The sequence below is a fragment of the Patagioenas fasciata genome, chromosome 4 (assembly GCF_037038585.1).
Source record: "Patagioenas fasciata isolate bPatFas1 chromosome 4, bPatFas1.hap1, whole genome shotgun sequence".
Lineage (NCBI taxonomy): Eukaryota > Metazoa > Chordata > Aves > Columbiformes > Columbidae > Patagioenas > Patagioenas fasciata.
In genome coordinates this window covers 77,208,739-77,233,924 of record NC_092523.1, presented here as the reverse complement: position 1 = coordinate 77,233,924, position 25,186 = coordinate 77,208,739, and the positions used below count along the sequence as shown (strand labels likewise).

Sequence of the window (25,186 nt, the reverse complement as noted above, 5' to 3'; positions counted from 1 at the left end):
AAGAACACGCTGTGTGGCAGCGAGTGCACGAGCAGAGTTTGTGACTGCAAACCAGAACCTCTGTCTGCTGTGGCCATTTTATTCCTCGTTTTGTTTTTAAGTAACATAAGCAATTTGTCTTCTGTCTTTAAATTTCTCAATATGTGGAAAAGCAAGAGTAATTTACCTAATCCACGAGGATGGATGGATTAGGCTTTGTGTAGTGCTCAGAACCTCCCTCTGGCAAAACCCAACGTAACTCCCAAATATTATTTATTGGCTCCAGCGGCTCTGCCTCAAACACTGAACTTCTTTACAAAGGTATTAGTGCCGGGTGGTTAATCCCTTTTGTTGTAGGTGTTTTCCCTTTCCCAGCTCTGTTGCTCTCAAAGCTGGCCCTCAAGCATCTCTCTTTAGATGAATTTGACAACATTGGAGGAATGATTTTACACTGTTTAAAACCTTTGTTTTGTATGATTATTGTTATGTTCGGGACTCTACCGTGGGGTTTGGATTCATTTTTTTTTTTAATGTAACTCTTTGTTTTACAGATGAGGGCAGGAATGCAGTTGACCATGCAGGTGGTGCACATATTGTAGTAGACCACATAAGGTCACTGTGCAGTAAAACAGATCCAGCCAGTGAGAAGCTCTTGACTGTCTTTTGTGGCATGCTGATGAACTATAGCAATGAGAATGGTAAACAACACTGACAATTTGCTTTATGTCTACCAGGAGAACAACCTCAGCAAAAAAGAAAAGAGAGAAAAGTTAAAGTCAACTGTAGGTTTAACATTGTGGATACTGACACTAAGTTATTCTGAAAAGATCAAGTACCTCAGTTCACATGTACAGTAAAATTATGTTCCCAAAAAATTAGATAACTCCCTGATGAAATTCCATCTAGCATATTATATGAAGTTTTAAACTCAACATCTTCGTCTAAAAGCAACACATGGAGATGTACCATCCACCTTAGGGAAAACCAGATTTACAGAAGTAAACTAGAAGGCTACATTAAGTCCTCTCTTTTTCCTTTAGTATCAAACAACACCATGAGACTAATTTATGGCAGGCATGCAGTGTTGTCCTGTTGATGATTTGGAGGTATAGATGTCAAACAGTTTCCCTTGATCATTTTTCTCCTTGTGAAATGTATATAAAACCATGTTAACGTTCCTCTAAGATAGATAGGGAATAATTTATATGTATATTCAACACTGTGTCTACAAATTATAAGTTTATGTTCTTTATGCCATTAAATGGAGATGTTATGGGGCTGGGACAAAACCAAAAGATAGTATATTAAATGAGAAATCCTTGATCAGGGAGGGTAAAAAAATAGTGTTCTACGCTAGTTGTACAAACATACTGCTATTTTAGTAGCTGGCTTGCTTCTGCACGCAAGCGTGGTAATGTGCCAAAGCAGATTATACAGCGTTCACACGTTTCCAAGTTTTTCAAAATCTGAATCTCTAAGAAAATGGGGATAAATGAGAAAAGCTAGATAGAGACCGTTCTCTTGACGGGTAATGGCGCAGACTGCAGATGGAGTTTGCTAATCACACCGTTTCTTCAATCACACCCGTTTCCTGAATTGTAGAGTTTTATCTTAGGAAGAAATAGCTTATTAGCTGCTCACCATTTCCTTCACATTATCGCTTTCTGTAACTCACTTTCCAAACCCCTGTCCCCAAAACTCTTCTGCTTTTCAGGATGGTCCATAGGCTTTGTTTTTCTTCTTTTCTTTTTCTTTCCCCTCTTCTGCATAAATTTTCAACCTGCTTTATCATCTCTTCTCGTATTGTTTCCTTGTGTGTTTTCTGTGCCATCTCTCTGGAGCTCTCAGCTTAGTGTTACTTATTCATCTCCAAATATCACTGTTGTGTGTCTTATCTCTTGTTCTGACATTCTTTTTTTCTCCTCCTTTCCTAGTATTATCCAGCAACACTTGTTCACAGCACTACTTTCTTCTTCTCCAAATAGCAACTTTCTAGTTCCTTTATTTCATAGAGTTTTCAGGAACTGTTTTGCTTGATGTCTGCGTGAATGTCACATTTTATTACATTTCATGGCGTTAACTCTGTATTTTCCTTATTTGTTAAAATATTTGGAGCAAATAGATATTCTTTATTCTTTTCTTCTTTAAACTAACAGAATTCTCTGGGTTAATTAAGACTAATGAGCATCCAGGATATTGGGTGGGTGAAGACAGGCCAGTCCCAAAGCACTGTGTGGAGATACCTTGTCAGTTTTACTTCAGTGCCCAAGCTCCCAGCAGCTTTTCCTCAGGAAAACTAATTATGAGATAAATCTCCCAAACAAGCAGCTTCTGAACTGTTTAGCTGTTATGAACATTGAATAAATGACTCGTTCCATCTAGGAAGATAGCTTATTCCGGTGCAATCAATAAAGCAGTTGTGCGGTTCAGTGACAACAAGGAGGATTCGCTGGCTGCTCTTTCCCTTGCCAGGTGACATCGTTCATCTTGCACAAACCCACAAACTGATGCAATATTCAACAGGAGCCATTGAAGCAATGTCAGAAGTGAGACCACGACATCCAGCAGCGATGCTGGGGGGTCTCCAGACCCTCATCTTCCCCACCTAGTTGATGGTGTCCACGAGAACAGACCTTTTGGCTCTTTTTGTCCCAGGACAGGTAGTTTACCTGTCTTGCCAGTCTTGTTTTAAGAGCCACGGGTACAATTTGATCATGGTTGTGAACTGCTCTAAAAACATCACCCGCAGACCATTGGAAATTTTCAGGACAACAAGCAATGTCAAATATGAGCCCAAGACAAATACTTCCAAGCATTGCAGCATCAGGTGGATAATAGGCTGAGTAAATGCAGTTTTTCCTGACCTATTAAACATTAAAGCTCAGATCAGACAGTTAGTTCTGCTCACAGATGAGCAGATACCATTTTGAGGATTACCTTGCCAAGGCTTGGTCCCATGTTACTCACGGAGAAAACAAACACTGCATTGGCTTTGCTGAAGGATGAGGAGTATGGGATTGCAGCCTTCAGTTCCAGATTGCTTTGTCTGTAGTTATGGAAACTAATTGGACAAAAATAAAAGACAAAATATTGGAGATGTAAGAAGCGTTTCAGTCTTTGAAATCGCACTTCTACCTTCTATTTCTCATTTCTGTAGTCTTTCCCTGCTTAGCATGCCACGTTACAAAACCACAGGTGGGGACTTTGAAGATTTCTTTACCGCTTTTAATGACTCGCACTCAATTTTAAGTTGCGCTAGCTATCCAGATAAGGACGATTTCAGCACTTTTTGTCCTTATTTGCATCTAATTATCTGTGAACACCCTAATATTTTCTAATCTTTAGCATTTCATGAGCAAACAGTATATAAATTATTTTATTTGATTCTAAACAGTTTATCATTCCCAGTCAACTAATTGCCCTCTTTTTCCAATAGCCACCACTGTATTTTTAATAGCTATCCACTACCTTATTTTTCTGAACATGAGACTCATTCTTGAGTACTTTAAGTTTTTGAATAAGCATTGGGATTTATCACACATGAGTTTTACAAAAGTGGCGACTAAAGAGCAACTAGAGGTAACATTTTCTCTTCCTAAATAGCAAATTAATGGAGCGTTCTTATATCTCGTCCTGATTCTGGACGCTCAGCTTGCAATTGTAACCGCATTCCTAACACTGTTGTCTAAGGTTCCTGTGCCATCTGCTTGTGTTCAGGAATTATTTTTGCCTGCTGTCTCTCAATTCTCCCTTTGCCTCCTTGGTATCTTGTCATCTCATTGTTACAGAAGAAACTTCCCTTTGGCATCTCTTGCAGTTCTTTTAAGCTTATTTTTCTTAAAGTGGCCATTTTTTATTGTGTTGCTAGAAATCAGAGGGTTTTCCTGATGGGGCACATCCCTTTGCCTACAGCTCAGAATATCCTGACCCTCTCTGTATTTCACCACCCAAATTCAGTCAGGCACAAATAGCTCATCCCTGCTTTCCATGATTAGTTCTTAAAATGCAAAGTTGCAGGTAACGCTAGGAATGAAACAAATGTGTCACCCACGTTTGTTAATGTTTTTGCTCATAGCTTAATCCCCAAAGAAGCAAGTCTTGGCAAAAAACGATAATAATTCTTTCTTTGTCAAGCTATGCAAACTATATTTGGGATACAGAGCACCTGTGCTTAAAGCTGCTGTTTGGGCACCTTTCAGCAGGTTCCGTATGTTGTTGTGCTTCTCCCATCTGAAGGTTTATCAATTCACACAGTCTTTGTGTAGCGATGAATCTGCTCAAAAAAAGGCAAAGCAGGCTTGGATAAAGAGTAAGAAAACTAATAACTAATCTAATAAAACCAGCAGTCATATGCAAACACTCAGATAAAAGAGTGACATGAGCAGTTATTCTGCAGATCTCATAATCCTGGGAGCTGAGTTTATTTGCAAGTTAATGGGATCAGTCGATAAGGGAGCTAATTGTCTCCTGAGATTTATAGAACAAACCATGAAAGCATTTTTAAAGAAATGCAGAAATTATGGAAGAGCTAGGCCATTTGGCTTATTAGGTAATCAAATTGGAGAAGTTAACCAGACGCAGTATGCATGTGTGAAAGCACCCATTTTTATATACGGGCGTATATATGTAGACCAAAATAATTATGTTTACAAATTGCGTCCTCATCTCATTTCATATTAAACCTCAGTCTGTCAAGGTTGTCTTTCCTTCAGTGCCTTTGTAAAATGCAACATTCTGATGTTAAATCATACAACCGCCAAGCCTTTCTTATTCACAAAAAACTCTGGAATGAATGTTGGGGACTGATTTGCACTGTTTAGCAGCTGCAGAAGCTATGTAAATACACAAGAAATGAGAGGGAGATTTATGGCCTAACAGCAATATTTCAGTGCTGCCTCCTACTAGGACTTACCTTTGCTAATTTTCATGCTTGCCATGGTTTTTCTTTCATCTACATCACAGCTAAAGAGGTCTAGCGTGCTTTCAAGACCTAAATATACTTAAATGCAAAGTAACTTAAAGCATGTAGAAGAAGATAAAAATGATAGTAAGATGGTTAATACCATCACTTATGTGTTATATGATGATTTAACATAGACGTGGGGATTGTAAGCAGGTTTCTCTAGCATATGAAATTATACCACCAATCTGTACAAAACAGATTTGCCATTAGTGTTATTATCACGGTTGCTGATGAAACACAACATGACTAGTTGGTTCCTGAAATTCTGTCCAAAATAATGAACTAGCCTAAATCAGCATTTTCAACTCAAATGCCCCAAATAAAGTTCTCAATTTGGGATATTCTCCCCAGATCTTACTCTTTGGAGTTTCCATGTGTGTCACCGAAGGACATGGAGCCATTGAAATTCAAGTTTTAGGTAGGTAATTCTTTGTGCTGGCGCATGTATTGATTGCCTTTTAATCTACCTTTATATGCATCTGTGCAGCATCACTGTCAGTGCTTTTCACCCCGAGGGAACACAGGGGCATCTCAGCAGTGCAACACGTGAGAGCGGTGCAGAGTTCCCGTTTCTTTTGTGGCTTTAAGTCATAAATTCAGAAGAAACATTCAGTTTTTCATGCTTCCTGCTCACTGTGCATAAAGTTCTGCTTAGGGAGCTGATAGAAAAGCTGTTTCGTCCTGAGACACGACGTTGCCTGGCTTTGTGGCTCGATTCAGTCCCGTGTCAGGCTTGTAGGATGGATGCCCATGTGCCCTGGATTTGCATCCTGCAAGGAAAGGCTGCACACACCGTTATTCCCAGGTGCCTGGCCCTCAGTCTTTCATCAGAGAGCCTGGGAACTGCTGGCAGCCCCTTCAGCTAAGACCAAACCACTACAAATTCTTAATTTCTCTGAATTAAAAAGTGCTGTAAGTCAGCGACAAGCCTAATACTTTTCTCTTAAACTTCTTAATAGACTTTGCTCTTCTATTTACTAGAAAAGGAGCCTCCTACTGGTGGCAATGACAGATGTAAATGACAACTTCAGAATTTGTATGGCAAGATCGGGCTGAAGTACAAACACAGCAAATAGCTGCTGGCAGCCTTTTATTTTCAAAGGTTTTACCTCCTATGCAGCTTTGTGACTCACAGGGTTGTCTTGTCATTGGCAGAGGAGAAAATTTCTCCCTTTGCTTACTGCAGTTAAGGCATCAATATTTGCCTTATTGGCAGTTCTTGTTATCCCATTCGTACCACTGGACACCATTCCTGTGCTCAGGTGCCATCCTTCTACCCCAGGGAAATGGGATTGTTGTGGAGTCAGGTATAATACCTGACTTTTGACTCGGTACAATTGCTCTTTCTTGGTCTATTTTCTTTTTTCCTACTTGGAAATTCTAGAGGCCCTTTAATCACTGCACTCCACGCTCCCTTGAACAACAAAATAGATCCTTCTATTTGGCTTTTAAGATTCCTGTTGACTTTAAAAGATGGATGTGGTTTCCCCCTTTTCCACCCATTTTCTCCTCTGCACTTTTTATATCTTTTGTATTAAGAAAAAGACAGCAGAAGGGAAAAAACAAAAACCACCAACAACAAAACCCCCAGAACCCAAAACTACACCAAATAGAGACTTTATGGTTCTGGTGTCAGAATGCTTTGCCAAATGAAGCCCAGAGAGATTAATTGTCTCTTTGCCCATTACAGTTGGATAAAGTGATTTTAGAGTGACTAGAGGCAGTCTAGTAAAAAAAGCAATTTCTTTCCACATAATTTTCTATGGCATTTGTGGTTTGTGTCTTTGTTCTCCTGCTCTCCGTGACTACCATTTTTCCTTCAGAATTGTCTGCAGGGGACAATCACAAACCAAGGACAAAACCAGATTATTTACCAGTAACTTGAGTTCTCCTACAGGCTCATTTCCCCCCCTAGAACCATTCCAGCTCCCTCCTCCCTATTCAGAGGTAGATATTTGCAGTCAGTTGAAGTAGGAGGGCAGAGCAGTGATTCACACCTACCCGAGGTAAAGTGGCATTCAATTCATGCGCTAGTTGTACCTACCTGAAATTTGACAACTTCAACAGCTCTTTGATGGCGTTCGCATAAATTCCTCTAAAGACCACAAATCTGTGGAAGAGGTAACACACACCCCCCCTTAAAATAGAAAAAGAAATTCAGTTACTGGTAAGTAATACAGTTTTATTAACGATGTCAAGCCATAAGGACTCCTGCTCATCCCCAGTAACCTGTAATAAGCACGCCATTTACTTATTTAGTGTGCCAAATTGATAACTATTATGAAAGTATTTTACACTGAATATAAATGAACCAAACATTCCCGAATCTTTTCATAATTTATATTCTGTGAGAATTCCAAACCATTTTGAAGATTTTTCTGAGAGCACGAGATGATACTAAACTCGCTAGACTTAGGATGTACTATGTTTTTATCTCCCTGTAAAAATCTGCTATATTTATGGCTCTGATTCCATACACATAAAAACTTCAACTGATTTCAGTTGCTCAGAATGAATTCCTTAAAAATAATTACCTAATTCCCCCCTCGGGCTTGACCCAAAGCTACATGAAGTAATACAACTCTCTTGAATTCACTGGGCTTTGGATCATGGTCTTTTGAGTCTGTAACATTTAAACATAGTTAAAGTGCTTAGAAACAAAGGAAAAAAGATGCTTAGGAAAATTACTAAACAACATCTGGTGTGTTCGTGTCTGCTTTCTTGTATTCAGCTGTGAAACAATGTTTTTCTTCTTTACTGTGTTATAGGTAAAATGTGTAAGAGAAAATATCATCATAAATAATTCTTTAAAACAATCATGTTTCTGCCTAACCATCAAAGCATCTTTCTATTTGCAGACATCTAGGAGCAATAACTTTCTTACTTGTAAATACTATAAACTTTCATCCTATGCAAGAAATTATCAGAATGGCTTCTAAGGACTTTTCTTAAACCTTCCAAGTTTTTTGTCTTTATTAAACTTCCTTTTTTTCTCAAGCTCCTCATTGTGACTTCCTGTGTTTATAAAACTTTTCATGTTTATTTCAGTGCCAGTTTATATTCATTCTAATTTTAATTTTCCAGTTTTGATCTTGAAGGGAAAGCAGTATATAGGAACATGTTCTCAGAGAAGTAATTATTTCACTGATGTAGTTTTGTTTGGTTGCAGTCAGCTCAGAATCAAACCCAACATGTATTAGTAACCTGATAACCACCAAATTATCAGTAGCTGCATAAAACACTATACCCTGTGATCAGATCAGGAGGGAACATTTCTGGGAATATGTCCCATTGCCAGGGAGAATTATGAGTCCATATCTCAAATCTGGGCCAGATACTAGTGTAGAAGAGTAGAGGAGACAGATGATTTAATGCTGCTTAGCCTAGAAGTTGCTTTGTGTGAAAAATGCTCTTTTTTGCTCTAAAGAATAGTACTGCAAACAGGAATGTTAACTCACTGTTGCGCTTTCTTTCTACATAGATACCCTGCAGTCGCAGCTTATCAATATGGGTGTTATTCCTACACTAGTGAAATTGTTGGGCATTCATTGCCAAAACGCAGCTCTGACAGAGATGTGCCTTGTTGCATTTGGCAATTTAGCAGAACTTGGTAAGTCTACAGTATTCATCTCAAATCTACCTCCAGTTTTCATAAAGTTAAATCTTAAGGCTAACAGAAGCCTTGCACTGATGTTTGTTCCATTCCTTTTGGTACATTTAATATTTAAAGCAAGCAGTTTCTGCTTATTGTCTCTAAAATCTATAGCTGTCTCCCTCCAGTAACTGAAATTTATGTAGATACTTAGTACAACCTTATGTTTTATGTTAAAGTTCACTCAGGCACATTTTAAATCATCTAAACAGTATTTCCTGAGTGCTGCTACTTACTGTGAATTATTTATTAATAATATAATTAATGTATCCTGGTGTAGCTCCACAAAGATACATCAGGATTAAATTTGGCTCATGGAAGTCACCAAATGAAACTGAGACAGGCTCGGTTCATAAATCTGCCTATACAAGATTCCTTTAGGTGTAGAGCTTTAACATGTTCCAGACTAAACACTTGCATGTATATATCATTAAAACTACTAAGCTGTAGATGTTATTTTTCCTAAGTTTAGTTAAAACTTCATTTAAATGGAAGTTTGTGGTCCTGCTTTGATCCAGTGTGTTTGCAAGGGGATGAGTTTTCATTGGCATTCCACAAGGCGTAAACCAAAAGGTTGTTAGGGCCCATGTTTTATTATCACTCGTGTTTTACATTGCTGTTCTTCTTTCGCAAAACTCTTCTGTGAAATTTTAGTCTTATGAGGTTTTTTTGCACCGAAGTACAATAATATAGCAGTTGTGATATTATCCAGTATTTTTAAGAAGATTTGGCAGTTCAAAATATGGAGAAAAAAACCCCTATCTGTGAATCTGTACTATTTGGCAGCCTGAAGTTATTCACAGCTGTCCTAAGTTCATAGATTTCAAGGCCAGAGAGAATATCATGTTATCTAGTGTAGTCTGGCCACACACATAATACCTTTGCTTATAGCAGCCAAGTCTACTCAACAAAACAACAACAGAAAGAGCCGTCAAAACAGCACTAAAGAAATGAACAGATCAGAGGTCTTCAAGGTGGGCACTATGTATTGTGTCTGCATGGCAGAAAGTATAATATGAGTCATACTCTGCAAATTCTAGTGCTAAAATGCAGCTAAAACCGTAAGGATATTAAATATAACAAAAAATATATTCACTGAGAACTACATTCCCTGTCCTTCTTGGAAAGATCCAGCTCTGTCCAGCTCAGAAATAAGAACCATGGGAAGGAAGCCCAACAGCAGCCGCTTCCCTTCCCGCACACTGGAAAGATGCTCGTCCTTTAAGACTGGCACAAAATTAATTTAGCTTGTAATACTTTAATCTCCCTTAAGCAATAGCTTAGTCAATCACATTGTAACTGTAATAGTTTATTTTTGCCTTGTAACTTCAGGGAATTTTATTGTCAGGTTATCATTTTTCATCACTTCAGAGACAACTGCATTGCATAAATCCCTTGAGAAGCATTATATGAAACTCTTATTCTGTGTCAAAGCAGGGTAAAAACCCAAAAAAAAAAACAGTGAATGATGGTTCTGCTTTTAAAAATACAGGAAAGGTTAAAAATCCACTTTGAATCTGCTATGTAGTTGCGCGTATTGAAAGAAAAGAATAATGGAGTGTGCACAAAAGGGTCTGGGTCTGCAGTTTGTGCTTTTCCCCAGTGCTTGGGGTCAATTCTACATTAAAATCATCCCTAACCCTCCACTGCAGCAGTAGCAAAGCTTCTGGAAGGTTTTCCTAACTACAGATGGCTCTCAGGAGGTGGCAACTGGAGAATGCGGAACACCAGCCCCACCACCTGCATCCCCTGTAATGCTGCCAGCGAGGGGGAATAAGATACAGGCACTGCAGCAAGAGATGCTATTGTTTAATCTATATTTGAAGAACCATTATTTGCTGGCCAACCTCCTGGTAGCGAGGGAGCCCATCTGTAAAGGTGTTTTATGCTGTCTGTGTGGTATGAAACGGCCCCGCAACAGCAACACAGGGATTGCAAAGGGAACGCCACCGTCATGCAACCACATCAATATTAACGCGTTCAGTGTGGCCCTTCATCTCTCCCATAGAAAATGCGGCATATAATCTGTTAGTCTTCCTGTTAAGCTGAGGGAAATCAAAGACTTTATATACATATATATATATATATATATATATATATATATGTGTGTGTGTTACTGTTTCTATAGCTACCTTTACATTCTATTGGGCAGAAGCAGCCCCAACAGCCTTGATAATAGATGTATAGATTTTTAACAGCCTTAATCGCAATTAATTCAGGTCAGTACATTTATCATAAAGTGCTAGACATGTTTCTTTTCATTTAGTGACAAGCATGAGTCTATTGTTCCTGTCTGTGAAGAGCACTTAGTCATCTTACTGAATAAATCTGGTCATAAAGAGAAAAAAACAGTCCTACCTTTTGATGTGGCTTGTTGACTTGATACGGTATTTTTCCTTTTGCTTCGCAGAGTCAAGTAAAGAGCAGTTTGCCTACACAAACATTGCTGAAGAGCTTGTGAAACTGTTCAAGAAGCAAATAGAACATGATAAAAAAGAAATGATTTTTGAAGTTTTGGCTCCCCTGGCAGAAAATGGTGAGGATTCTTGTTTTCTTACACTTTTTTTTTTAATTAATTAATTCCTTTATATGTATTTTGATGCCTTTTACAGGAGCTAAATGTGAAGTAACCGGCGGCCTCATTCAGCCGTGGGTGATGGTTGCGGGGACAGTTTGATATGACGTGAATAGGTCTTAATTGTCTGAGCATCTCACAGAAGCCAACAAACTGTTAATGCCAATTCCACCTCTGATTCACTCTGTATATGATTAGGTTATATTTTATTTCCCTGTACCTCCAGTGGGAATATTAAAGGCGCAATATGTGCAGGATCCCCCTGCCGGGATGTTCCTCCCAAATGAGCTCTGGGTGCTTTGTGTAATCTACTGTCTGCCCTTAAAGGAAACAGAAATGAGTTACCAGGTGGAACTGGACTGAAGTGGGGGCCATTCTGAATGTGGGAGACACCACAGTCTATAGATGGCTCTATAACCTTGGTTTAATCACCTCAGCGCTAAAGCTTTTTTGAATGCAATCAAGTATGAGATAGAATTGTGGACTCTGTTAGGTTTCATCCTACTCGGCTGTACACACAAGCTGTATCTATTGTACATAGTATAAATCAGGATAAATTTTTACTTCAATTTAAAAAGTTCTGTCTTTTATTTTATGTGAAAATAGGATTCCTTTTTTGAGTTCTAAAAATGCACATTTTGTCAAAATAAATTAATTTGCTCTATAACAACAACTAGCAAGTTGCTCTAAGATAGTGCCGTACTTGGAGACTGACACAGAATTGGATCCAAGCTTTTGCAAGTTTGACTCAGTTCCAATGCTTACTTTTTCTTAGACTACGTTTTATAGTCGCAATAAAATTCATTAAGTTTACTGCTGCTGAATATAACTCAGGTGCTTGCAGGTAATGAGACATTCAGCTGAACTCTTCCACTGGGGATTCAAGGCACACTTAGCTAAGTTCACTGTGCTGGTACCATTCAGGTGCTTTTGATTGTAAATAATCAGCAATAGGTCAAGAGGCAAAAATATCTAAATGAAGTATTTGCAGTCTGGATTTCGGTGGTTGGGGTTTTTTAGGGTTGGGTTTTTTTTGCTGCTTTGTTGTTTCAGAACACGGGTGTAGTGATTTATATTTCACATCACAGCACACCCGCAACCCAGTGTTCTATATCTAAAGGAACTCTCTATCTTTTTGAAGTACTTCAGTAAAAAAAATACGTATTTATAAAAATCCCAACTGGATATTTTACATTCCCTAACAAAGTTCATGAGAAGGTCAGTCGCTCTTGGAGGAACAATTAATTTAACTCAGGCAAAAAAACCTGGTGACAACAGGAAATTGAGAGTCAGGCACATCCTTCCCCAGAGGTAGAACACTTTTCCTCACCCAATTTTCACTTCTAAACTAGACGAAAAAGAGATTTCCAAAGCTTTGGCCTCTCAAAATATTTTAATTTGGGTTAAACTCCTTATTGTATAAACACCATTGCATGCAGAAAGCTAAAAGAAATCCATTGTTCGCACATTTGTGCTGAGGTTTGTGACTGTGCTTCCTAAAAATCAGCATGCAAAACCTACCAGAATCCCTTTCACCCAAAGAAAGACATAACAGCATGAGCCAACCCGCCATTCCCGCTCAATAGAAAGGGAGATTTGGCATGTAAAGGAGATTCCCAGCTTCGATTCACAGGGAAAAATCTGTTGAAGATTTTGTTGGAGAAACAACAGGAAAAATATTGCTCCCAAGTCCTATTTCACCACCTGAAAAACATTGACCACCTTCTCTGTTGAGCCCAGTTCCCAATAAAAACTACAATGAGTTCACCTCAGCAGTTCCCAGGTTTCCTTCAGTCACAACAAACTTCTCTCTCAGCCCAGCTTTTGGGATTTGGCCTCACTGTGCTCCTGGAGCCCTTGCAATGAATGCCACAAATCTTGGCAAGCTAAAAGAAATGGGGGATTTGAGATTTCATCCAAAAGTTCAGTGTTCTGCACTTGCATGTCTCGGTCAAGTCAGTAGCTCTTCTGTACTTAAACAAAAGAAGAAACCCTAACTTTGTTCTGCACCACAGTCCGAAGTCTTTGAAAAGCCCAAACAGTCCCTCTGAGTGATGACTGAGATGCCACAAGTTTGCTGTAGAGAAATATCCTCATTTTTGAGAAGCAAAGGGCACCTCCATACAGCTTCAGCGAATAGTTTTACTGGAAAGGCAGCCAGAGCTGGGTGAGACCCTGGGAATAATAACATCATAATAAATAATAACAGAAGTTGGCCCTGAAAATGTGAAATTTAAAAGTTACAATTTTATCTACACAAGCTGACAGTGAGACCATTGGCATCACTGCTTCTTTTCACAGAATCATAGAATCATTTCAGCTGGAACAGACCCTCAGGATCATCGAGTCCAACCATAACCTAATAAATACAACTCCAGCACTAACCCATGTCCCTGAGAACCTCGTCTAAACGCCTTTTAAACCCCTCCAGGGATGGTGACTCCACCACTGCCCTGGGCAGCCTGTTCCAATGCCCAACAACCCTTTCTGAGAAGGATTTTTTCCTAATATCCAATCTAAACCTTCCCTGGCAGTCTGCCCTGCATGTATTTACAACAGATATACTTCAAATGATGATTCTGACCGCTCTTACCCCTGTTGTTCTTCAGATGTCATTAAGCTGCAGCTGGTTGAAGCAGGCTTGGTCGAGTGCTTACTTGAGATCGTTCAGAAGACTGTGGACAGTGACAGAGAGGATGATATTGCAGAGCTTAAAACAGCTTCTGATCTTATGGTTTTATTATTGCTTGGAGGTAAGTACGGTGTGTCGCCACCTTCTGCAAGGCAATAGCAGGTGCCTGTAATGCCATTTGGCTGCTGAATTTTATTATTTCATTGTCTAAATAACCTCGAGGACCTGCTACCTGCCAGTTAACACTCAACGGGGCAGATTTTGTCTCTCATCCCATTGCAGGGCTGGATAAATTGTAGTGAAGCCAGCAGAGCTTCCCGGACATAAAGAGAAGGATTTTCCCTAACAAACCTTTCTTTGGCTTGCTGACTGTCTATGCTTTTTACCCCAGATGAATCCATGCAGAAGTTATTTGAAGGAGGAAAAGGCAGTGTGTTCCAAAGAGTACTTTCATGGATTCCTTCCAATAGCCATCAGCTACAGCTTGCAGGAGCACTGGCTATAGCAAATTTTGCCAGAAATGGTAAGAATATGCCATAATAGCTTATGTTAATTTATATGTGTCCTTCTATAATGCTCTGTCTGTACAGCTACAAACAAAAGCTGTGCATCACGGTAAAGCTGTTATTAAGCTATATAGCAACATCAGCAGTTTTATATTTTACAGTCCCCAAAAGAATTAAGCCTACTTTAAAAATACTGTTTCACATTTGTAGAGAGGTATAGATGATTTCTGCCTTCTTCAGTGCTTCTTATAACACTCCTCTGAATTTGTCATGAGCACTACGACTCCCATTGACAATGGTGGTCAAATTCTCAACAATAAAATCTAGAAAGGAGCAAAGAAATAACCCTTCTAAAAAAGCTCTTGTAAAAATCTTAGTAATGATCTTCCATTCACAACTGACTTCTCTCATCTCGCGCAGACGGAAACTGCATCCATATGGTGGATAATGGCATAGTTCAAATCCTGATGGATCTGCTAGACAGACACGTGGAGGATGGAAATGTAACTGTGCAACACGCTGCACTGAGCGCTCTCAGAAACCTGGCTATTCCTGGTAAGCCTCGCTTTGCATCGCTAATTACCCAAAGGTGAAATTGTGTTCTGTCACTGCACGAGGGTGGGAGAGCTGACAGTCCTGGAGGCAGCTCAGATTTCTGCTTTTCATTCAGGCCCGTCATCGCTTTTATGTCTTTTGCACAGCAGCTGTGACCAGCAGTTTTAAATATATCGCAGGGCTATTGACTGTCTTTTGCCACTTTGACCCCCCAGTATCATCCCCAACTAAGGAAAGGGCGGCTCTGTAACAGGCAGGGAGCTGAGGAGCCCCCGAGGATGGTTTCTCCATCCTTTCTGTCCAGAGCACACGGCCTTGCTATTGCTGTTGTTCCATCTGGGGTCTCTCTCACAGCTGAGTGTCCCCACCAGACAGCAGTGCCCACTTGTGATTTCCTCAGGCTTTGACAATTCCCAAACTAGAGCTGGAGGAAGCCTGTTAGAATAGCCAGCCCATTGCAATTAGTTACTGTTTGTAGGCAATGAACTGAACGCTAATTTTGTCATTTTTAATAACTTAATTTGCATGAGTTTTGATTACCCAAGCATAGAAGGCAGAGTACATGCGCATAAAAACAAAGCGAGTCTGTAATACTTGTCTATGCCTTCTCATACCGAGCCAAAAATAAAGTCTTTCATCCATTTAACCTTGTTTTACTATTTTCAGTTTTGACAAACGATAGCTTTTTAAAAATGATCATGCATACATAACTAAACCTGTGCAGCTTTAGAAGTTTGCCGTTTGCTTACCTTTCTCAGGTGAGTAATTCTGTTAACTTCACCAGTCCAAAAGCTTCCCTGCCGCTTGTGCTCAAGGATGTCTGCCAGAGACCTATGGAAGATTTAATGTATATTGTTAGAAAAAAATGAGCAAGTAATAACTGGCCTCAGTGGTGAACTGCTTGTTAAACACTACTCTCAATATGGAATAAGTGTTTTTTTCCTAAGTATCATATTAGACCAAGTTTGCGCCTTACATACATTGCAGAGAGGTTCATGAAAGTAGAGAACATGGACTAGCGGAGGGGATGAAAGAGTATGAGGCAGCTACAGGCTCAGACATTTCAGGCCACAGCGTTGTTTGTATAAAGTATTGGAACCAGGTAAGAAGTTACTCTGCTAATCGGATGCTTTAGTTCCTTTGCCTATGTGAAACAGAAGGTTGTTGTTGGGAATCAGAGAAGTTTCCTCAGATTTGGGACCTCAAGTACTACCCTGAGCTTCTGCTTCATGTGTTTTGTAGAAATCTCCTTCCCTAGCCCAAGGGGGCAAAGTCTAGTCTTCAGTTTACATTCAGGCTGAACACTGGAAATTAGATGTACATGGTAGGAAAAAGCAGTTAATTTCACACCTGTGTCGTAGCAACCATGAGGTTTTTCCACAACTCGGTATTATCAGTGCACACTCACGTTCCTGAAGGGTTCACAAGCTGGTTTTTAAACCGTCAGAAAATTTGCTTCAAGACCGTTTTAGAAATAAACTGCATCTTCCAGAAATGCTCTTGAGATCATTCCTGTTCTTTATTCATGCAGTTGTAAATAAGGCTAAGATGCTCTCAGCTGGTGTTGCAGAAACTGTATTGAAATTTCTCAGATCGGAGATGCCCCCTGTTCAATTCAAGCTGCTGGGAACATTAAGAATGTTAATAGATGCACAAGGTAAAAATAAACTGTTCTCTATGTGAAGTGATTCTCTTTGGTTCAGTCTGTGATATGCTGCCAAGATTCTTACAAGAGGGAAGCAGAGGGGTTTTAAAAACGTCATTCTTGAAGTCTTGGAATAAATCTAATATATATGTAAAGGGAGAGGAATGTGGGTTGATTTTTTATTTTCAGAACTCCTAAATCGACTGCCAGGGACCCAGAAAATGCTTATTTACTTTTGTACTTAAGAACACTCCTACTGTCACATTACAAGTGTGTAACTGAGGCGTGTTTTACGCAACCACTCCTGTTTTACTGTTCACTTACTGCATTTCCTGGCTGTACCTGCAGCAGATTAGTGCACTTGTTAATTAATTAACTGCAGTTCCAAAACAGAACAAGCACCTTTTAGTTCATCACCTCGTTCCAGGATAAGAATTTATAAAATCAGAAGCCTGCTAAAAAGCAAAAGTAGTTAATGAGATAAATTAGCCAGGTATTTATTTTTGACCCAGTCCTGCAGAAGATCCGTTCTAGTTCTAGCAAAGCTGTTAGAAATTCACTGGAGAAACTTATGTGACTTATAAAAGCCAATAACTGACCGCAGTGCTCCCTTCTGCACTTATATTTTTGACCTAGCCCACCTGGGATGTGACATCACCTGTGTTTTCCCTGTTGTTAACCAATGCACAAACCTTATTAACTGGGGTGATAAGTTGTTTTCAAAAACTGAATTATGAATGTTGTTCTGCACTTTATTTCCATTTTGACTGGCTTTGCTTGCTCCCATGCAGCTTAGACTTTCCCCACTGCTAGTGCAAGCTAGTGAAGTCCTATTTAACCAACTCCTAGTGAGTAACTTTGTTGTTGTGTTGTTGGCTCCGGCATCATGCAGCAGAAGCAGCTGAACAGCTGGGCAAAAACATCAAACTGGTGGAACGGTTGGTGGAGTGGTGTGAAGCCAAGGACCACGCAGGTGTGATGGGAGAGTCCAACAGACTACTTTCTGCTCTTATAAGACACAGCAAATCAAAAGTAAGTCAGTAGTAAGAAAGGTGGGCTTGTAAGAGCTGTTACCTCTGCACTTGGTGTTGGTAGGTGTGTGATCCTTCCAGAGAGCCAGGCTGGTTAATTCATGGGTTGCATCCCCTCTGTGACACAAGTGCCAGGTTTAAAGGCTCACTGGAATAATAATAATAAAAATAATAATAAAAAAAATAATAAAAATTGAAACAAAACAAAACAATTTCAGAGTTGGAGGCTGGTTGAAGGAACACTCTTCACATTTATGTGGCTAAATCTCGACTTATTTTTGATTGTATTGTATCCTCTAGAAGTTCAGCATGCTGCACTTTGTACATTTTAAGGATGCTATATAGGAAGAGCCATTGCGCTCAGTTGTTATGATGTTGCTATATATTTACCTAAAATTGAGATCCAGAAATAGCCTGTCCCGCTGCTCTTCATACAGCATATTCCAGAGGTTTAAGATTCTAATGGATCATTGGAAATTATCATTTATTCCAAATTCCAGAAGTTTGCTTGTACACGATAAAAGGCGTGACATTAAGAGAAGCTGGGACAAATAGTTCTGCCACCCTCACCCCATCACATTCGCATCAGCTAAATACCTTTGCACAAGCAGCCCAAGGGCACAGTGTGTCAGGCAAAACAGAGCCCAAGAAGGGACAAAACCATCACCGAATGTCAGGGATTGGAAGGGACCTGGAAAGCTCATCCAGTGCAATCCCCCCATGGAGCAGGAACACCCAGCTGAGGTTCCACAGGAAGGTGTCCAGGCGGGTTTTGATCTGGAAACAAGCTGTTTCAGGCTCAGACTTCATTTAGTGTGATCACCGACAGGCTGCGTGACTGAGCTTAAATAGCGAGCGTGATTTGGAGAACTCAGACTTAACAGCAACCTCTTCATTCCCGCACAGCATTTGCAAAGTGAAAAATGTATCACGGACTTAATCTATACTGAGCATCTCTGGAAACAAATCAAGAGATGTTAGAAATTTAAATCTTTGCTGATTTCTAATATTACTGTCTCTCTAATGCTCATTCTCCATGTTTTGTTCAGCCTCTAAAACTGATCAGATTCCATCTTTTCCAAGTTCTCAGTTCACCTACACCGCAAAGCCCGGTCCACAAGATGCACACCTAGATGACATACACCACCACAGATGTGTGGTTTTTTCTATAGTCTCTACAGGAAAACAGTTCTAAATACAGAGACAATATTGATGACACCAAGTAAATATTAATATGGGAGTTAACAGAATGATCACTTTTGTGTGGTTCATGTACTCATAGAGGAAATGTGACTGAAAGAGAACAGAGCAGGCTTTTTAATGCTTTTACTGCCCTCTAGGTTTGAATATAAGTACAACTGTATGGTTCTTTACAGCACATCAGATTTGAATTCCGGTTTTAATATGAAAGGATTTTGGCTGATATTTACACAGGCAACAGTGGTTTAGAAAACTTAAGTCTCATTCTCAAAAATGGAGTAGGTACTTGTGAGTTAAGCCACATGAGCACCAAACCTGAACTATTTGGTGCTGCCTCTTACAGGGTGACGTTCACTATCAAAATTTAAAACAATGTTGTTATCAATGGTGCTGATTGATTCCCAAGGCTTATATAGGGCCAAAATCCCACACCTATTCTAATAGAAATTAGCAGTTCCCAGATTACTCCATGAAGTCTCAAAACTACTCTGGAGATCCACCAGAAAAATCAGAAATAACAAGATACAAGTACTTACCTGTTTGCATACATTATATCATTCAGAAAAAATAGGTTTTAAACATGAAATTCTTTAATGATTAGGCTATGACTTGTGCTGCTAGCACCTTCAATCTGGTTATCTAGGTTTCAAGGATTATGATCATATCGTGTCTGTTTCCTTGCATAGAGAACTTTACTGCACAGTCTGTGCAAGCACTGGACCATAAATAATTCTAAACTCATGTACCAGTTAATGAGTTTTGACTCATGGCTGGAGTTAGAACAGGTTGTGTGCTTCAAATGGAAATCCAACATGCTGATTAAAAATCATTTTCAAGAAATAACTACTATTTCAAAACTTTGCGTACCCACAGAACAAAGCAAAAATAATAAAAAGCAAACCACATTTCCTTGCACACTTTTCCTTTGGCATGCCAAGGTACCCGATTTTCAGGCAAACATGCTGCAAGTATTTTTGGGACATATCATGGTGAAAACATCAGGTGCAAACTCACTTTTTGAATGACAATTAACAAGTAATCAAAGACCTGTAGACACCAGAAATCTTTATTCATCCTTTGTAACGTATGTAAGTTGGATCAAATTTTGGACTTGCAAACAGAATCCCAGCTGCATATTGGTGTCCCAGAACTATCCTTCCCTAACTGGTTCTGTTCTTGAAAGAAAAGCAAATACTGCTCCTTTTCCCACCCATTTCTGACAATCTTTGTTCAATTACACCATTTCTATTACATAGGTGTAATATTTGTGATCTCGCCTCTCTGAACACGTTGAAGAAACTCTGAAGATTCATTAAGTATTTGATAACTGTATTAAAATTATATTCTTGTGCCTCCTTATCCCAAATATAAGGTTTGCTTGGTGCTTTTGATAAGCTGCTCTGAACATTACAACATAAGGAAGGGAAAACTAATCATCTTTGAACATCAGCTGAGTACAAGGATAGCAGAGTGGGCTCATTGTGCACACCATAAGGACCTGAGTTACACAGTATAACCTGGAAAAGACTTACATGTGTCTTAATCATATGGTTAACTGGCTTGGTTTAACAGGTTGTACCTTACAGTTGCAGAGTAATAGCAGAAAGTTTACAGACATGCATGTACATTGACATATAAAGTGATGATACATGCATAAAGCCAATGAGTATCCTTACCCAAAGATAACACAGCATCCTTGATAACTCTGTTATTCAATACAGTTTGGACGCAACACAGAATTTCTTCATTCCAATGTCATTTATTTTAGGATGTAATACGGACCATCGTACAGAGCGGTGGCATCAAGCATTTAGTAACCATGGCAACCAGTGAACACGTAATAATGCAAAATGAAGCTCTCGTTGCGCTGGCACTAATAGCGGCTTTAGAGTTAGGTGAGTATCCCAGCAGTCAACCCTACCTGTTTGCTTTGCGGTTGATGCCCAAGAGAAGTCATAGAGGGAGAGTTGTGCGAGTTTCTTTCCAGTGCAGAGCAGCCTCCTCCTTCCACCTGCCATCAGCAGTAGGGAAATACACAGCAGTTCATGCAGACATAGACAATACAACTGTGCAGAAAACTGGGCTTTGCTGCTTAGTGTGTGCTCCGTCATTCTGGTAGGTGACCGCATGATCTAGAAAGGCTCTCAGAACTTTCAGATTGTGGCTAAAACCCAAAAGGCTGACAGTAACGAAAAGTCATGCTTTAGAGCTGATAGGACCCAACTACAGTGCTACACTGGAATGGTTAACCCCCTTTCGAGGGGGCTTATCAAAGTAAAGCTTTCACTTACCTAATTAGGGAGAGCTAGAGAATACACAGAGGCGGGCGATGCCCCTGAAATGTCTTTATTAAGTTGCACAAAAGTAGATGCAAGAGTTGCCCTATGAAGGCAGAGCTGATAACATCTTGACCTGCCTTTATAATACCTCAGCTCACAAAACAAAAAGGTAAATGCTCAATAGAGATTTTGTTAGCCTATTTGCTCTTTAAGATAATGAACTAAACAAGCAACATTACATATTTTTGCTCTTGCCATCGTTGTACTACAGGAATGCTATGTTCGACTTCCAAATCATTGCCAATGCATTAGGAAATTCTTTTAATTTTAAAAAAAAGTTCCTGTTCACATGGATCATGTAACCATTCTCTATCTTGTCTTCAGATATTTAAAGGTTTATGGCCTGAATTCAATATATAACGTTTCTTAGAAAACTACATAGAAAGTAACTCGCCCTCTGATCTTGAGAAGTTTGTCACAGCCTTTATAATGGACGCTGAGCTCCCTCTACCACAGAATGAAGAATTGCACCATCTGTATTTACTAAGACAAAACTTCCAAATGCAAAATCAGGCCATGGAAGCCCTGAAAGCTGAAATATTCCAGGTGTTGGCCTACGTAGCTAGAAACTCTGGTGGCTTTTCCATCAGCTCACTGCACATTTAAGATTGGACTTTATAATTAAACTCTGTAATCATCCTTTCAAGCAGTGAAGCTATTGTACATTTGCCTAGCAAGAGCTGTGATTCTTATTGTCATACCATCTCATTTTTATGCCAATGAGCCAGGGATCACAGCACCGCTTCCACTACAGTGAGAGATCCACATTTAAATAAATGGCTGACACACGGAAGACTCAAAGCAAGCCACACTTTTCCAGATTTATAAATTTTCATTTGTATTTCAGTCACTGCTGAAAAGGACCTTGAAAATGCTCAGCTTGTTCAGATTCTACACAGACTGCTCTCGGATGACAGGAGTGCTCCAGAAATAAAATACAACTCCATGGTGCTGATCTGCGCCCTTATAGGATCTGGTGAGTATTGAGGAGGGGCTGCTTCCCTAAGAGATTTCTGGTTTTACACTTAGTTCTGGCTTTTAGCCTCAACATCGAACACGTGCGAACACACTCTGAGACTGGTTCTCTGTTCACAGTGAATGTACACAGAAAGCTTCAATTTACAATGACGCTTTATTTGTAGTGTTAATTTATAGTGTCAGGAAAGGGGCTGTTAACTCAGTTTTGGATATTGACTGCAGAAACTGGACTCTGGCTTCTGCAGGATGCAGCTAGCTCCAACTTCAGCTGACAGGAGAGCAGTGAAAGGCATTTAAAACTGCACAGGATCAGGCACATGGGAAGCAAATATATATGTAGGTGTTTGTTGCTGAGTAGGAGTTCACTAGAGTGGCCTGAACTGGGCATGAAACCAAACCAACTGCTTTGGATCTCAACTGTGAGATGTCTCGAGTACAGGGCTTTCAGCAGTTTTTTTTAATTTAATGAGTTTTCTTAATTTTATGGGCTGTTCCAAACCTTTCCTACCGTGCAATCCAGGATCAGGATCATAAAGTTGTCTCACAGCTGCAAGTAAAACATAAGGGCTGTAAACATGTGCACAGCACTGGGTGTTGTATTTGTATTAAACTCAGAGCTGAACTGTGAATGGACAGCTATCAGTGACCAAGTGCTGACACATCCATTAAAGAACCACTTCATCCACTTCACACCCCCAGAGCCGATTTGATACAGACAAGTGACATGATCTTTCAAGGCAAGCTCACTCAACCTAGTTTCAGGAATAAAGCACAAAAATATTTTCATTAAATTACTTCCTAAGCATTTGTTTTGGAAGACAGTCCAGGTGCATTTTCTTGACTGCTACACAGCAGCTTCATCATTCACCTCTACCTGAAAACCCGTGCAGTCTGCGTACGCCCCAGGCCCCGCAGTTTTCTCTTCATCCTCAAAAAGCAATTAAAAAGCAAATAAAAAGATTACATGTACACACACATTTGCGTGCTTATGTGTGTACAGAGTGCGGCTCAGTAGAAAAGTGTCCCACAGCTGCCAGCCTTTTCTATTCTTCTGCCAGTCTCATACAAAGCACCGTTTCTTTTACTATTTCCTTTTTCCAGAACCTCTTCAGAAGGAAGTGCAGAGCATGGCGTTTCTAGAAGTTGTATCAAAACTCCGCAGCCATGAGAACAAAACTGTTGCCCAGCAGGCCTCGCTAACAGAGCAGAGACTTGCTGTCGAAAGCTGAGGAAGGTCTTGTTTCCAGTGCATCCCATCACAGGTTTCAACTTTGTCCTTTGTCCTGTTGCCGCTCCCGCTGTGTTTTCCACTGTATCACTCGTGCATGCGTGTAATGTTCCCACACAGATCGATGAACTGCTGTAGGTACCCGTCCAAAAAAGGTTTCTACAAATTCATAGGTGGTGTTAACATGAACCTGTCTCCACCCGTAACTGTTCTACTTGTATTCTTGTTGCTTGGGCCACATAGTAGAATGTGCATGTTGTAGTCCTATGATGATGTAGAAGTGGTACTACACAATGACTCTTCCCTCACGCCCCCTAACTGCATAACAACGTACTACTAAATTAGGGACAATACGAGATGCAGCAAGTCCAGGCTAGAGTGCTGACTATAGGATTAAGAAGTAAATCTAGCTCCATTTTTGGTGCTTTGGAGATTCAGGTTTGAATGCAATGTACTGCTGCTCATTCACTGGTCTTGCCTATTAATGTTGAACTCGTGGTACCTAGAGGTAACAAATAAAAATTTCAGTGCTCTCACTTTATCCTGTGGTTTGTCCTTTTCTGTATTCACACACAGAAGCCGTGACCGCACCACCATGCACTGGTGAGGAGCCCTTTTCGTTCCTGGCTCTGGCCCTGATGCAATCACTGCCTTTCAGCTGAGCGAATACAAGGGCAACAATTGCAGCCACTTTGACTGTGTGCGCTCACACAGAGGCACTGTGTGGCTTAACAATTGCGCATTTGAACTGCAATACACTACACAATCCTTATCTCGTAAAGCCGTGTGGGTACGAGCACTCTCAGGCTTGCTTGGGACTGGGTTTTTGTTGGTTGGGGTTTTCTTGTAGATGGATTTTTAAAGTCCTCTCTTGCAGCAACTTTTCAACCGAACCCCATCAAGTGAGAAATGCAGCAAGCAAGTCTCCCTTTTTCTCCTTTCCTAGGTAAAGGAGGTGGGAAATTGCCAGTTTAATCATCTTATTTCACAGCACCTCTTTTGTGGGTTTTATAACATGCCATTGCACAAACCAGCAGACGACTCTGGCAAAACACGGCGCAGTTGGGACAGCAGTTTCCAGCGAGCCAGCACACGTCAGACTGTGCGATACCATTGTCTAGCTTGATCAAGCCCACAACGCACAAAGGTGATAGGATCTATAGCTTTCAAAGTGAATTCAGCACTCCAAGTGCTCAAGTGCCAGCCTCAGAAGTTTCAGGCTCCTTGTTTATCAGCAGAAGAGGCAAACCCAGAGGCCAAGCACCCATGCGATCCCAGACCGCCTGGTTTCAAAAACATTGCTTTTGACCTCCCCAAATTCACTTCCCAGCTCAGTGAAAGCCCTGGTTATCCCACAGACACTGTGATGGGAAGATGCCGGTCATGCTGAGAAAGGGTTTATGCACACAACCTGGGTGTGAAAAGAAGCTTGACTCAAACAGTCAGTTTAAGCTCTGTACTAAAACCCAGCAGATGCTACAGGAATATCCACACAGCAGAGATTCCATGCCCCTTTAATCCAATGCCAGAAACACAGAAAGAGTCTAACACTAAACTGCACAACGGCCTCTTATTTAAAAAAATAAATTCAAAAGACATTTACTAGTAATAAATGCAATAAAAGCACTGACAGAGCACAGAGCTGCGAACACAAACCAGGACCCCACGACATCAGGCTCCAAACACCACAGCAGCTCTGCACTGCTGACCATAACCAGCGTGTTTACAATTAGTGGACCCACGCAAGCCCGGCATGGTCATAATTTCCATTTATTTAAACAGATCCCAAAACACATTTGAAAGACCAGTTATCAGTGACTTACCTGGTTCTAGAAAGAGACTATTCCTTTGACATAGGTATTCCCATTCACCTGGTTGTCTAACTGGACCTCAGGTTAAGCAT

General features: G+C 40.2%; 1 protein-coding gene across 7 annotated transcripts in view; it reads left to right on the top strand.

Annotated features, from left to right (window-relative positions):
- RAP1GDS1 (Rap1 GTPase-GDP dissociation stimulator 1) overlaps positions 1 to 23,824 on the top strand; it is an 84,609-nt gene extending 60,785 nt beyond the window's left edge. For 5 of the 7 annotated variants that reach the window (XM_071808246.1, XM_065836555.2, XM_065836554.2 and 2 more), the window contains 11 exons: positions 531 to 677; positions 8,424 to 8,552; positions 11,005 to 11,130; positions 13,779 to 13,922; positions 14,193 to 14,324; positions 14,728 to 14,862; positions 16,394 to 16,519; positions 17,400 to 17,539; positions 20,507 to 20,633; positions 21,925 to 22,053; positions 23,157 to 23,824. In XM_071808246.1, coding sequence (XP_071664347.1) covers positions 531 to 677; positions 8,424 to 8,552; positions 11,005 to 11,130; positions 13,779 to 13,922; positions 14,193 to 14,324; positions 14,728 to 14,862; positions 16,394 to 16,519; positions 17,400 to 17,539; positions 20,507 to 20,633; positions 21,925 to 22,053; positions 23,157 to 23,284 — 1,463 coding nt within the window. In that variant the 3' untranslated portion in view covers positions 23,285 to 23,824. The remainder of the gene's footprint in view (positions 1 to 530; positions 678 to 8,423; positions 8,553 to 11,004; positions 11,131 to 13,778; positions 13,923 to 14,192; positions 14,325 to 14,727; positions 14,863 to 16,393; positions 16,520 to 17,399; positions 17,540 to 20,506; positions 20,634 to 21,924; positions 22,054 to 23,156) is intronic. The other 2 variants (XM_071808247.1, XM_065836556.2) reach the window with 1 other exon arrangement.
- Positions 23,825 to 25,186: the final 1,362 nt, after the last annotated feature.